This window comes from Anopheles marshallii, chromosome 3, assembly GCF_943734725.1.
Source record: "Anopheles marshallii chromosome 3, idAnoMarsDA_429_01, whole genome shotgun sequence".
In the NCBI taxonomy this organism is placed as follows: domain Eukaryota; kingdom Metazoa; phylum Arthropoda; class Insecta; order Diptera; family Culicidae; genus Anopheles; species Anopheles marshallii.
The window spans coordinates 63475474-63489495 of NC_071327.1; the positions used below are offsets into that span (position 1 = coordinate 63475474).

The 14022-nt window shown below is 44.1% G+C and overlaps 1 protein-coding gene across 1 annotated transcript; it reads right to left on the reverse strand.

Annotated features, from left to right (window-relative positions):
* Nucleotides 1-1335: 1335 nt before the first annotated feature.
* On the reverse strand, nucleotides 1336-10650 carry LOC128716209 (neurocalcin homolog). Its single transcript, XM_053811128.1, has 4 exons — nucleotides 10569-10650; nucleotides 4009-4127; nucleotides 1754-1942; nucleotides 1336-1546 (listed from the first exon to the last, which is right to left on the reverse strand). Exons 1-4 carry the CDS (start codon nucleotides 10636-10638, stop codon nucleotides 1352-1354), a joined length of 573 nt encoding a protein of 190 aa, XP_053667103.1. The 5' UTR covers nucleotides 10639-10650; the 3' UTR covers nucleotides 1336-1351.
* Between the last annotated feature and the right edge of the window lie 3372 nt (nucleotides 10651-14022).

The window sequence follows — 14022 nt, forward strand, 5'->3', positions numbered from 1 at the left end:
AGTCACACCCGTACCCGCCTTTTCCCGCAAATCCCGTACCTCTTTCAGCGCGTACCGAAAGCATCGGCCATGGCTCAACTCGGTGTAACGTGGCGGAAAGCATCACCAAACAGAAAGGACAAAGGCAAAGCAAAATTTACAAGTTTGCACGTTGTGTGTTTGTGTGTTTTTGTGAATGGTGTTTACGTTAGCCCACCCTGAATTGCTATTGTTTGCGGCTATTTGTTTGTTTCATGTAGTTTGGTTAAGGTGGCACGTGATGGCGATACAGCATTGTAATGAAATAAGGCAAAAATGAAACAAATCCTACGCTGGCGAATCAATCTCTAACCCTAAGTGTGTGCTTTGAAATTCGTGTGTCCTGAGATTATCGAAACAGTATAAAAGAGCATTACTTACTTACTCAATTAGTCGATGAGATTAGACAAAGAAGGAAGTCACATTACGCGTGGCGCAGAACAAAGGAGAACATTTGTATGTTTCTTAGTGTGAAAATCGTAGCAGAAATAGGCTAGTAATAGGGTAAAAAACTATACAAGAGAACTTTAACTTGATACTTTAAGTGCGCGTAATGATTATTTTTTTATAATAAATTTTATGTAACCTTATCTGACCTCTTCTTCTACATCGGTTTAAGTTTGCTGCTGTTATGGTTATGCGATCAAATCGCAACCACAAACGCGCGCACGCACACACACACATTGGACAGATAAAAATTTCGATCAAGAGAAGAAGAAAGAAATGGGAATAAATGTTTAACGCTTCCTTTCAATCAATTACAACTATCTGTGTCGCAGCTGCAATGCTGCTGTTTGGGTTTGTTTTTGTTTCGTTTTCTTTTAAAATAGTTAACCGTTCCGTTCCGTACTAGCTTGTCGGTAGTAATTAATAATCAATACGTACGAATTCACATTCATCAATTTCCCACGGATGCTCTCTTACCTCTGCTGCTGTTTATCGCAATTTACAATATATTAAAACGTTTGAGGAATTTTGATGGAGTTTAGCTAGTTTTGCGTGATGTTTTTTTTGTTTGTTTGTTTTGTTTTGATTCATATCAACTCGCACTTTATATGCTTTTAAATGTTAAGTTTGAAGTGTGTAAGGAAAAATTAATAGGTATATTTATATGCTTGTATAATGTATATACGCTTGTTTGCTTGTTTGTTTGGTTGTGGTGTGTACACGTGATGTTTGTTTGTTTTCTGTGTGTGTGTGTTGTTTTTTTGGAAGTTGCGCTTTTAGTGTGTCTGCGGCAAGCATTCTGTGTCCGTGTCTGTTCTGTTGAGGTGCACTTGTTGCTTGCGTGTGTGGTGTGTTGTAGGGGGAGCATGTTTCGGCATGGAATTGCTCACTGCGCCTGCGGATCACATTGCAACAGCCGCACGATCGACGGATCACTCTTTGCTCCCTCGATGAACTCCTCCAGGCTCAGCTTGCCGTCCTTGTTGCGATCCATCTGGCGGAAGATTTTGTCCGTCCGCTTCTCCGGTGTGCTTTCGTCCTCCGGCATCTTCATCACCGAGCCGACCATTTTGTAGATGGCCTGTGTTGATGGCATGATGGCATCAATCGAGCCGGTAGAAGGAAGAGAGAGTGAAAATAAAGAGAATTGAAATCGCATAATCAAAATAAACGATCATCTTGTGTGTATTTGTGTGAGTCTGTGTGCATGTATGTGCGCAAATGGTCGTCCATGTCTATGGCCGCCACGTAATTGTATTTCCGGCACACAATTTGCCGTCAGACTTACGGTTACAATTTCCAGCATTTCCTGTCGGGAGATGTATCCGTTACCGTCCAGATCGTACATGGAGAATGCCCATTTCAGCTTCTGTTCTAGCTTGCCGCGCGAGGTCACACTCAGTGCACACAGGAACTCCCGGAAGTCGATCGTACCGTCTCCGTTGGCATCGAACGTCCGAAACACGTGCTCGGCGAACTGAAAAGCGTGAAAATGGCGAAAAAAAAGATTTAAAAACATATACGAACGCGCAGTTGTAAGTGAGAACAGACTCCAAAAGACCAGGGAAAGACAAATGTGTTTCCCTTTTTTCCGGGTAGATCAATCATCATTACCAGTCCAATTATCATCGATTTTCATTTCACAAAAGGAAAGCAACTCGGGACGGACAGTTACATTTTTGCCCGGTTATTTTTTGCAAAGTTAGCATTCGGGAACATCTAAACGAGGCTTTTTTTTATTGACTTATGTTGAGCAACGAACGGAAAGAATTCTTTATTCTGCCCTTTTAAGCAGTTCAGTCTCAGCGCAGACCCCGGAGAAGTGAAACCATTTATCGCAGAACAAACAAACAGCAAGCTGAAGGTCATGAAGGACAAGGTCAATCGTATCCTTGCCGTGAGAGAAATGGAATCAAAAACAACATCAACAAACAAACTGCAGCAACTCGAAAGAAATGAACCGAAAAATCAAACCAAAACTCGGCCCAATACCTACTGACCCGTAACGCACAGATTTATGATTTTCGCCCCTTTTGGTAGCAAAAAAAAAAAAACAAGCTAGAACCATTTTCTTCCATCCTTCCCACTTCGCAACACAACAAATTGTGCTCCACCGATAATGGTGCTGTGTGGCGTCACGTGTAGCGCGGACCAGCCAGTACCGAACACACCTTAACTTTCGGGCCAAAATTTAACCCCCAGCGAGGGGTGAAAATGATTGATTGGTTTTAGTATTTTCGCTAGGTTCTATGCTCGCTTAATGGTTTTACTTTTTATTGTTTGATTTTACTATTAATTATACAAAGAGCGGCTGCGGCCTGCCGATGGAGGCGCATGGTGTTTTTTCAAAAAAATGATGTTTTAATGTTGTTTTAAGGGTAAAAGCACTTAATACTATGCCGATGGAATGATAAAGCATATATTATAACTGAAGTATACCTTCAACTAAGATGGGAAGTGGTCAAATTAGAGTTAATGGTTTTAATGACCATATAATGGAGACGCCTGGTACTTTTCAGATTATTTTCAAAAAATGTCAAAAAAATCCCCAAAAAAAAACATTTTTAAAAATATTCAAGCACAGATGGATGTTACGGTGTGCATAATCAAATGAAACATAAAAGCCCACCATTTGGCTGGGTGGGCGCCATAGAATGTAATTGGAAACAGACCCGCTTTACAGGCATCCAACAAAATAGCATCTAATCTCAAAACCATTCCCAAAGCACGAGCTAATTACGAGCCGCCCGGTTGCGCTGCAGATTGAATTGACTAAGACCTCTTACTCGCTTCGCCGAGGGAACGACCGCGAACACGCTCGTGCGAGAATTAGAACTACGCCGGGATTCCCCGCCGAGCTCCGGGGTTCCGGTTACCAAAGCGTGCTCTCGCAAAACCGGGCAACTTTTAAACAATCTTCCACATCCTAATCCACTCAATGCGAGCCGAACTCGACAGTTTCCAGTGAAACGCGCGCCGTGGTGAAAAACGGCGTGTAGCAAATACGAGGAATCTTGATTCAATTTCAAGGCAAGCAAGCTCCCGCCGTGAGATGGACTGTTTGTTTGGTTGTTCGGCTCGTGCGGGGGCGACCACCTGCTGCTGGATGTTGTTGCTTTAGCAGAGGGAACGAGGGAAGAGGGTGGAAAGCACAGGTGGCAGCAGATGGGAAACAAACATCCCGGTGATAAGGAACAAAGCGAACCGACAAAGTGGCATGCGCGCTTAGACCGTGTATCATACGAGATGGCGGCAGCAACAATCGTGCTAATGTTGGATATTGAAGTTTGAATATTTTATCTGCTTTTACTCCATGCCGTGCCGTTCGTTTGTTCGTTTCATTCCACTGCATCGGAGGTGTCTGGAGCGACGGGTTTTTGGCTAACGGCCCGTATGTATGAGAGCGTGCGCTGTGCGAAAAACACAGACATACAGAAGTGAATGGACTGGTCAGGACACGCGATGGACGCTACTGATACAGAAAGCGTAGAAGAAGGGGGAGGGGGAGGGGGGGGGGGGACAAAAACATATTTTTACACTTACCTTGCTGGCATCGCCGTAGGGGAAGAAGTTGCCATAAATTTTCTTAAACTCCTCCACCGACAGATGACCGCTCGGGCAGTCTTTCAGGAAGCCTTTGTACCATTCTTGTATCTCAGCATCTGCGAACAAGAAACAACACGCGGTGAGTGTGAGAATAGTCGCAAAAAAAAGTGCCCAAAAACCCATAAACAAATAAGCTAAATGACAAAATAAAAATGGTACCACGAAACAACAATGCGCTCCTTCTTCTCCCCGGAGCGAGCAGAACGAGATCGAAAAGATGGCCGATACGAACGCGTTCGATGGTGCTGACGTAAATTTAAATATGATTTCGAGCCTTGTCGGAGCTTGTTCCTTTTGCTGGCTGTTGGAAAAATTGTATCTCTTGGAGCCCCGAGTTTGCCCGAGCACACATATCATCAAGAAATCGAATAACGATTACCTTGTTTTCTTTTCTTGCTTGTTCGGGCCCCTTGAAGCAAAGAAATCGAAAAGCCCCCTCCCCCAATTCCTCCCTCTCCCGCTTACCCCCCTTCCGGACAACAAAATCGAATCTTTTGGCTGTTTGTTATGTTTTTTGTTCTGTTTTTCCCGAATCGAACACAACATGAAACATAGCACAATAATGCCGTATTAAGACGTTCGGGAAATGGAGGTTTCGAAAGCGCAAGCAAAATTTATTGTTTTGAATTCGATTATTTATTTAGCCGCATTCGCAAACTGGGCACCGCGTGTAGGCTCGTGCCGAAAGCGGAGCCGTTTCCTATTTTTTTTTGCCGTGGAAGAAACTTCCGAAAACTACTGCTTCGATCAGAATCGAAAGAGTAGAAAAAAAACCGTTCGAACCGGGAAGGACAAAATAGCGCGAACGGACAATTCGTTTTTGTAAATCTTCTACCGGTTGTTTGTTGTTGTGGTTCTCTCCTTCCCCCCACGATGACGGTTCCGTTCGCTTCGCCGTTCAATCAACCGTTTCATGGTTCTTAAGAGAGTAATCGAATCGCATCGAACGACTGGAATGGAAATAAGTATGTTATTGCACACGCCCGAACGTCAGATGGTGCCGTTAGCAGGAGGCAATGTTTATTTTTTTCCTCCCCCCGTTTGTGTGGCTGTGAAGCGCCGTTATTGTTCTCCGAGGTGATCCGCTTATCTGCTTCGATGGTTAAACGGTTTTGAGTGCAGCGATGATTGCTTCAAAATAAGGGGAAAAGACAGTCTGCTATCAATTGAAAATAGCGAAACCAATACTGAATGACCGTCGAGGGCATTGTCACAATGTGCACTTTAAAATTGTCTAAAGCAAAACTGGAAGTTGGAACTTGAATTCCGGAACCATAGAGAACTTCAATCTCTTGAACAGATGGGGCAGATCATACCGTAAGTTTCTGCCAAATCTGTCAAATAATCCAGGAACCGGCTGCATCATTCTTTACAGATTCGAAGAAGAACATACAGAGGTTTTGAGATGACAGAACAGCGCAAACCCCTATCAAAACAAACGTGGCACATGGCATTTCAACGGTCTTAGAAGACATCACAACCGCAGCAGGCGTAGTTCAATGCAAATACATGATATCACAATAGCAGCGCTTCTTACCACAACACCAGTATGACGGTAGAAGTGAAGTACGATCCATCCATAATAAACGCGCTCTGGGAAGGTTTTTGGAAGGAACCATGAAGCAGTCACTACAAAGATAAGCTTTATAGGCTTTTACTCTTGGAATTAGAATCCGCCATGTTTCGGTAGCCTGGTCATGTCATTAGAATGGCACCGGACAACCCAACTCGTTAAGACTTTTTGACGTAATGTATATGGAATAATGGTGTTGATGGCGACGAACGAAGTTGGTATTATATAGAACCTATATATTTCCAGTACTCGCATACACCTCTGAGACATGGACTGTCATAACTGATGAAACCCTCTAAGCAGGCGTTCGAGAAGGAGACGCTCAGTAGAATTTTTGGACCCCGTGTGGAAGGACAATGGAAGAGCCGCTACAATGATGACCTGCACGAGCAGTACGACGAACTCACTGTCGTTGCTCTGTCCGGACTTAAATTGCTTGGTCAATCTGTTAGGTAAACATTTCGGGGACATTAAACTCTCTTTATTTGTTTTGTTCTGTTTCATCCCCTAGCCAATTGTCTAACATATCCGGCCAAAAAGCTCGCTATTACGTAGCAACATCCTTCTTTTATGATAAATTACGTGACGGTTCGTAGCATCCATTCGTACAAACAACACAATGCGTTAGTGTTGCTCAACAAATTCACTTCACACGTTTATCGTGCCCAATTCACCACGAATCCTTGCTGCGATAGGTTTCGCTGTGGTACTCCTGAAGTGCCTTCCCGTCACGATCCATTTCTTGAAGCCCTCCGTGAAGAGCTTAAGACTCGTCGACAGTGCCGGTAAAGCCCCACGGAATGTCGGTTATACACATATGGTTACATTTACCATTATTTTCTGCACCATGACGTTCGGAGTTCGAGGAGGGCGCGCTCGGTGGCAAACCGTGTACCGTGCACATGTAGCTACAAATTACGAAATGAAATGAGGCATCAACATGCCATTTCGGAAACCGGGTGGCTCTCGTTCACTTTCCACTGTGGAAAGTAATGTAAAACCTTCACCGTGTGTGTGTGTGTCCGTGTCCTGTGTGTGTGTGCGTCCATATCCGTGTGAGCAGACCGAGTTACTTCGAATCCGTATTCCGGAAAGGATATTGCACACAACTTCCTCGGCACAACACGAACAAGTGGCAAATTAGCACGGGTACCGGTGCCTTCTAGAGTTGTGGAAAGCCTACAAGAGGATCCCAATAAAAAAGGAGCACTCTGCTGAAAAAAGGGAGGGAAAAAGAAACCTCACGAAAACGAAGAAAAATAGATAGACCCCGGGCGTGATTTATCCTTTTCGCAAACGTAACGGATTTTCGGTCGAAAATAGATCCTTTCAGGTCAACCTGTACCGGGGAACCCTGGGCAGGAAGGTAATCGAAAGAAGCTTGCCTGACGCTTCCCATCGGTTTCGGTTTCATTAATTTTGGCACCCAAACGCCCAACGCAACACCAACAAGCTTCATTCAGCATCCTTGCCTTAAGGGGGCGCTTTGCTTTTATGTGCCTGGCGCGGGGGGAAAAATCGTTAGAAGATCCGCACATTATACATTTCTTGAAAGGATTGTGTATTCGCTGTGACTCACAGAAGAAGAAAAAATCGGATCCCTTGCTGCGTCGGGCCCGTTTTTTTTATGAGAACGGGAAAAATACCTTCAAGTGGTAAAAATTGCGAACAGACTAACACACAAAGGGTAAATGAGTCTCCTGCGCGGTAAATAAACTCCGAGCATTAGAATTGCTTCTAAAAAGGATCCCTAAACCTGGCTACAAAAAAACAGAGATGGATTTGCTTGCTTATTTCATGATTCATTGCGGTTCCTATAAGAGATGTGCCTAGTGATGTTCCTACAAATCTTACTAGGGAGTGAGTTGATAAAAATCTCAAAGAAGAATGTGTATAATTCTCTTTGCGATTTAACTCAATAACATAGCATCAAAACATTCAAAACGATTAAGATTTAGCTCTTTGCGACGACCTTCAACTCACAACTTTGCGATTTAAATGATGATTTAACTCTTGTACGAGTAACCTCGGGATTTAACTCTTTAAGGTGATTTTCAAGGCGAAATTTAAATCATGAGTTATCACTCGCGTGAGTCATATCAGAATATTACTCTTTACGGTGACTTTCAACTCACGGTTTAAATCACGAGTTATCTGTTGCATGAGTTGTCTCAGGATTTAACTCTTTACGATGACCTTCAATTCACGATTTAAATCATGAGTTAATTCTTATGTGAGTTATCTCGGGATTTAACTATTTACTGTGATCTAAAACTCACGATTTAAAGCATGAGTTAACTTTTGTGTGAGTTTACTCGAAATTTGACACAATACCTCACTCAAAAGTTTAGTCATGATTAAAATCGTGAGTTGGAAGTTGCCGTGAAGAGTTGAATCGTAAGTTAACAAATCGTGAGTTGAAGGTCACAGCCCAATCCTCTACCGCACCCCTCGATGGCTAACTTGACATTGTTGAGTAAGTTAAAGAGTTAGAATACAGATTTAACTTTATTTATTGGTTTTAAATCCATTAAGAAATTAAATTTCCTATCTCTCAGTGGTGTTTACCTTTCAGGTTTACCTTTTTTTGCTGCTATTTAAATGGCTCTTCCGTTGGTATTATATAATAAGAACTTAGGGGTAGATATCTCATCTTCATGAAATTCATTTAACTTAAAATAAGGCGCCATCCAAAAATAAGCATCGCAATATATTTGATTGATACATTAATGTAATTATTGATTTTGACCAATATTTGGGGGACTGCAGTAATCAATGAAGGTTAGCAACGTCCAGCACGATTATCAGTGAATCAATTGATTAATAAAAAAAAACGAGCGCCAAAACTCATGATCGTTCATGATTCAGCGGTATCGAAGGATGGCCCGGTTATTGCACACTATTATCATTTAGCCCATCACTTTCGGATCAACTGATTGCCCTTCCATCATAACGTGAAATTGATGGGCCCGGAGCATGACGCACACCAGACGCAGCTCAAAACGTGATTCTAAGACACCGAATGGGTTCGCGCTCTTCACACACAAGCAAACAAAAAAATAACAAGAAACATCACTCCTCGCAGCCATAGACACCGTAAAAGCAGCGCGACCGGAAGAAGAAATGGTAATAAATGGTTAAGAATGGGCAACCATGAATCACCGATGGGAGAGACGACGTTATGCCACACAACCGCAACGGTGGAACACTTTTATGAGCCCCAAAGCGTTCGATTTAATGAGCCGTATGGTGAAAAACGCGTTGAACGGGGGGAAGTCAATATGAACGGATTAACGGACCACACGGGTGTAGGCCGCGCACCGTATGAAAGCATTTCTTTTCGTCCTGATACTAAAGCTCGCTGTGATTGATGATCGCGGGCAGGTTTGTCTCTGTTCGGCACGGTCGTTGCGTTATGGTTTTATTGACCTGGCGTAGAAATGTATCGAATCCTACCACCTCACACAGGGACACAGCCAGCCAGGACCTTTGTGTCCGTGCTTGTCCCGAAGGTCGAAGCTGATAGTGGCGGGTGCCCACTCTATCGCAGCGTGCTATTGGAGCATGGTGCGGGCTTACCGTGTGCCACACCGAACGGAAACTGGATTTATTTGATTGAAGAAGATGTCGTTGGGAACCGACAGTCTATCTGCGACCAAGCGATAGCGATATTGCGATACTAGCGTTCGAGAAATGTGCTGAGCGAACGGACAGACGGGTACACGCGAAGCGGAAATGTATTTCCTGATGAGCGTACCACACGGATCTGGCGTATCTGACGATGCGGTTCATTCGAACATCCGTCCGTCCGTGGTTGATTTTTATCGAAACCATTTCACGATCCTTCCGGCGAGGATTCCCGCTTTAAAGCGATTTTTGTTTAAATAGTGGCTACAAACAAATCTTTAACTGCAACGAAATACAACGTGCATTAAATTGAGTATTTTGTGGGAACATTTTCATACGAATTAAACCCACCAAACACAATTTGCTGCTTGTGTGTGGTGTGTGACATAAAGAATACAACTATTGAACGCTTGATTGCATTACGCCTAAAGGTATGCAATGTGCATGTTCATGCAAAGAACTCTACTTGTCCGGAACATTTCCCATGCAAGTGCGCATAAACGGATAACCCACGACGCAATTTTAATTAAACTGCCATAGTCCATCAGCCAACATTCAATTGTAATGAGCTTACCGTCTCACTCTGCGCAGCGAGTCACTCAATCCGAAAACATTCAATTAATAACATATTGTGAGGATAATCATATGATCACGCTGCCTTTCACCAACATGGTGCGGCGCACTAATGGATAATGTTTTTTTCTTCTTTTTTTCGATAATATTTCACACAAAGAAGGCACACCGATAATTAAGTTATTGCCACAGAAATAAAACCAGAACAGAAACATTACACCACCATTAGCGGGCGCGCGACGTCATCATTCCATGACGCGCAAATGAGATGTACGGTCACACAGATGGTGTTGCGTTTTAGGAGGACCCTCCTTTTCGTCCGACTCGCGGGTTTGTTATTTAATTCCGCTTGTTCTGCTTTATGTTGTGCGCGTCCCTATTGCATGGTTGTGTTGCTTACTCTCCCCAAACGCTAAGACTTGTCGTTATATTCATTGTAACGAACATCACTTTTGCGTACGCATGCCATAAGATCCCCGCCACACCGAGTGGTGGCTTAAGAACGATGAACGAGCGTACGAAGAATGCTTCTGGGATCGGTGATGAATAATAATGTGCTGGAATGATAGCGTCCACCTTGTCTACGGCCACCCACAGCCATCATCACACGCGGGCTAAAAAGTCCGCACTCGGATTAAGGGTCACCAACAAAAACCGAGAACGCTAAAAATATACAAGCTGAAAGACCACCGTGAACTTACGCCAATGCTTGGCCAGTACCTACCTGAGAATTCTGTGTTCTGCTTCAGGTCCTCCAGCACCTCCGGCTTCAGCTTGCTGTTTTGCTTGCCCATTCTGGCTGTGTGTGTATATGTTTGATGGGGCGCGGGGGTTAGACAGGTGGTTGGTGCCGTGCGTTGAATACTCTCCTGGGGCGATGCCGGGAGATCGCAGGTGGTTGAGGTACGTGGCGCTTCCTTTGTTCGTTCCCTCACCAGCGTCGGGATGAGCAACCTGCCCAACTGCTTTACCTCGCTGTACGCGACGAGGAAGAAAAGAAATTTATCTTAACTTGCGTTACTTGCACCGTGGCCGTTTCACGCTCTCGCCCCGCGGTTGTGGTTCGTTCGCCCGTGAACAAACAGCAGACAAGTGGCCGGCGGTTAGGCTCGGTGGCTTCAGCGCAAATAGAAATGATTAAAGCACCCCCAAAATGGTTCCAAATGCTGCCCGCTTTCGAATGGCCGGCTAGTGTGATTACGCGTCCTGTAGCGTTTCGATTCTGCAATTCTTTGCGTTGTTGTTGACTCTCTCTCTCTCTCTCTCTCTTTCTTGCCTTCTCTACCTCGTCGTCGTTGCCCGCAGTGTTTGTTGTCTTTTAATGAGGTTTATGCGTTGCGTTGTGTACTGCTCGTTCGTCCGTCCACTCACAGCTCTTGTTTGTCTTCGTACTGCGGCCGCCCTTCGCGTTTCGGGGACTGCGCGCCACACTTTTCAATTTCTTAATTAGAAAGGAATAACAACGATTTATCTCGTCCGGTTGCTGCGCGTACGAGCTGTCAGGCCGGGCGACGCTGTCCCGAATGAAACAACAGGCTGACGTCCGAAACGGGATTAGATTACGAGGATGTGAGAGAAGCTCCGAAGCCAATCCGTGTTGCGTTCCTTTCTGGTGCACCACGCTGTCGGGGTGTGTCGAGGTTCCCGGGCCGCCCAAGACAATCATCCATTTCGAGGCGAATCCACCGGAAACATTAACCATGGAATGGAAAAGGCAGAAAGAAAAATGGTGTAAGAAAAAGCTTGATTGGTACTTTTCTGTTATTACTTCGGTTATTAATGATTTTTCTTATATCTATCGTAAGATCGTTTTTTTTTCCTTCGTGCCAAACTTTTTCCACTTCCAAGCCAGAGAAGTGTTCGGCGTATTTCTACCCGGTTCCGTTCATTACGATTCGCCGACGTTTCGTGCGGTTCGCTTCGTGCCGGTATTCACACGTAGCGCTGGTTGTGGTATGCCACCACTTGAGCAGTAATAAGAAGTTTTTTTTGTTGTCCCTTCTCCCGTTGCTTGCTGTGCCAAACGGAAGCCGATTGGTACCGACGCGTTTGGGGATTTCTTTCATTTTCAGCTTCCAGCCAACACCAACTTCTAGCGAACGATTTAGCGCCGTATCAGGGAACGGCAATCCACTCAACACAGGACCGTGGCACTGTGCAACCAGTAATTGACCGTTTTCCGTTTAATCATCGTTCGTTGCGAGATTACCATTTTTGGAACTACATGCAAAAGCAAAAGCTATCCACGATTGGAAGTCGTTTCCGTTTTTTCGGATAAATGAGTGTGCTGGAATTAGTTTGGAATATTTCCCGACAAACGCAATGTCCAACAGCGGATAAATGGATAACAGCAGCACAAATATTCGCTAGAATAACTTTCCTTCCTCTTGTAGTGAGAACTTGCTCGCCTAAAAGTGAAGATAGATGGGGGAATGTTACAAGGACTTTCACGCCCGGCCATACACTCCATCCGATGATGGATCGGATGTCGCATCCGTTCAGCAACATTGTTGTGTATCAGTCTCATTTCGCTGAGCCTGTTTCTTTTCCCCTCATTGCAGGGATCGCCTTCGTTCGTAGATGAACGGTAGGTTAATTGAATCTTCAGAGCGTTTCCATCTCCGCCCCTGGGTGTGGGGCGATGAGCTCCGGCCGGCCGCGTTGAACGCAGCTTCCAGCTATCGGCAGTCCCTTATGAAAACACACCCTGTGCATGCTCATCTGCCCGGGTGCGAAAGGTGGTGGTAGTAACATCGGGGACACCTTCCTCATTTAGCGGAAAGCAGCAAAAGAAAGCAAGTGACTCTCCATCCACCGTCTCCTCCCTTACATATTCTGATGAAGTTAGTTGTCGCTGTGTGGCTTTGTGTAGTTGAAATTCAATTTCCACTAATAACTACGGACACCGCAACTGACGACAGCGGGGACGGAGAAACAAACCCAATCAATTGCTAATGCATCCGCAGAAGTCTAAAGGGAAATGGAGTTCCCCCGGGCGAGTTTGTTGCAGCCGGCAACCGGCAGCTAAGGGAGGGACAGCCTATTTTTTATAGCAAGTGGCAGAAACACTGTACCCCGCTTCCCGTTGAGTGCAAACCCCTGCAGCGGAAGTTGGCGCGGTAAAAGGGGTGGTAAAACACCGCCCAATGGAATTAGTTTCCCCGATTGACGCGAATGGAACTTCTACCCATGTGCTAGTAGTAAAATGGCTTTTTCAATAATCTTTAATGCTTGCTCGCATTGTTTAGTTGAAGATAAACGTATCCGAATTTAGAATGATACGCGTATTTAAACATTAACTTAACTTGGTTGAAAACGAATGATTAAGATTAGAGTTAGCTGATTGGTACGTCCTAATCAACAAATACGCCTAAAGCTATGCAATGCTCTATACAAATTTCGCTACAAAATGGCCCAATTACACATTTTTAACGAGTGCTGTTTGTCACACAATATCTGGTTGAATTGTTGGATGATATTAACATCAACCACATCCGATTTATCACACTAACGAACAATAATCATGACAATCCATTGAACGCCATCACGCCAAATACGCAAAACGCAGAGGAAATGTTTCATTCACCGGTTGAATCACTTTGGTTTGTTTTATAGTTAAAACATGTATTTTTTTTATTTCGAAAACGATTGAAAACAGGCTTTTTATTTGGAAAAGGGAGGGGGGGGGGGGGGGATGTTCATACAGGCGACGACAGGTAACGACAAGAATCCGGAGCCTACTGATAGGAATGGTTTCGTCACGGACGCCCATTTCATTTCATTCGCAAAGGGAAATTACACGTGGCGTGCTGTTTCGGGGGTTGTGTGTGTGTGTATTGTGTGTAACGTGTCGTGTCCCGCTTGCTTCAGGGGGACGGTGTTTTTTTTTTTGTTTTGTTTTGGTAGAGTATGATGTTAAAGTACAAGAAATGAACCGAACACAGCCAGTAGAAAAATGTAAAAAACTAGCGAAAGCGCGCAATATTTCTGTTGCTGTAGGAAAGATTTCCCTTACCATTTTAAGCTTTTGTTTTGCTTAATTTGTATGCTTCCATTCTCTTTTGTTTTACAAATGCTTGAAGTTTTGTTTCGTTTTTTTTTTGTTGTGTTTGTTGTGTACCTGTCTCCAGTAATGCTCTGTTTTATTATTATTATTATTATTATTATTAATAGTTTAA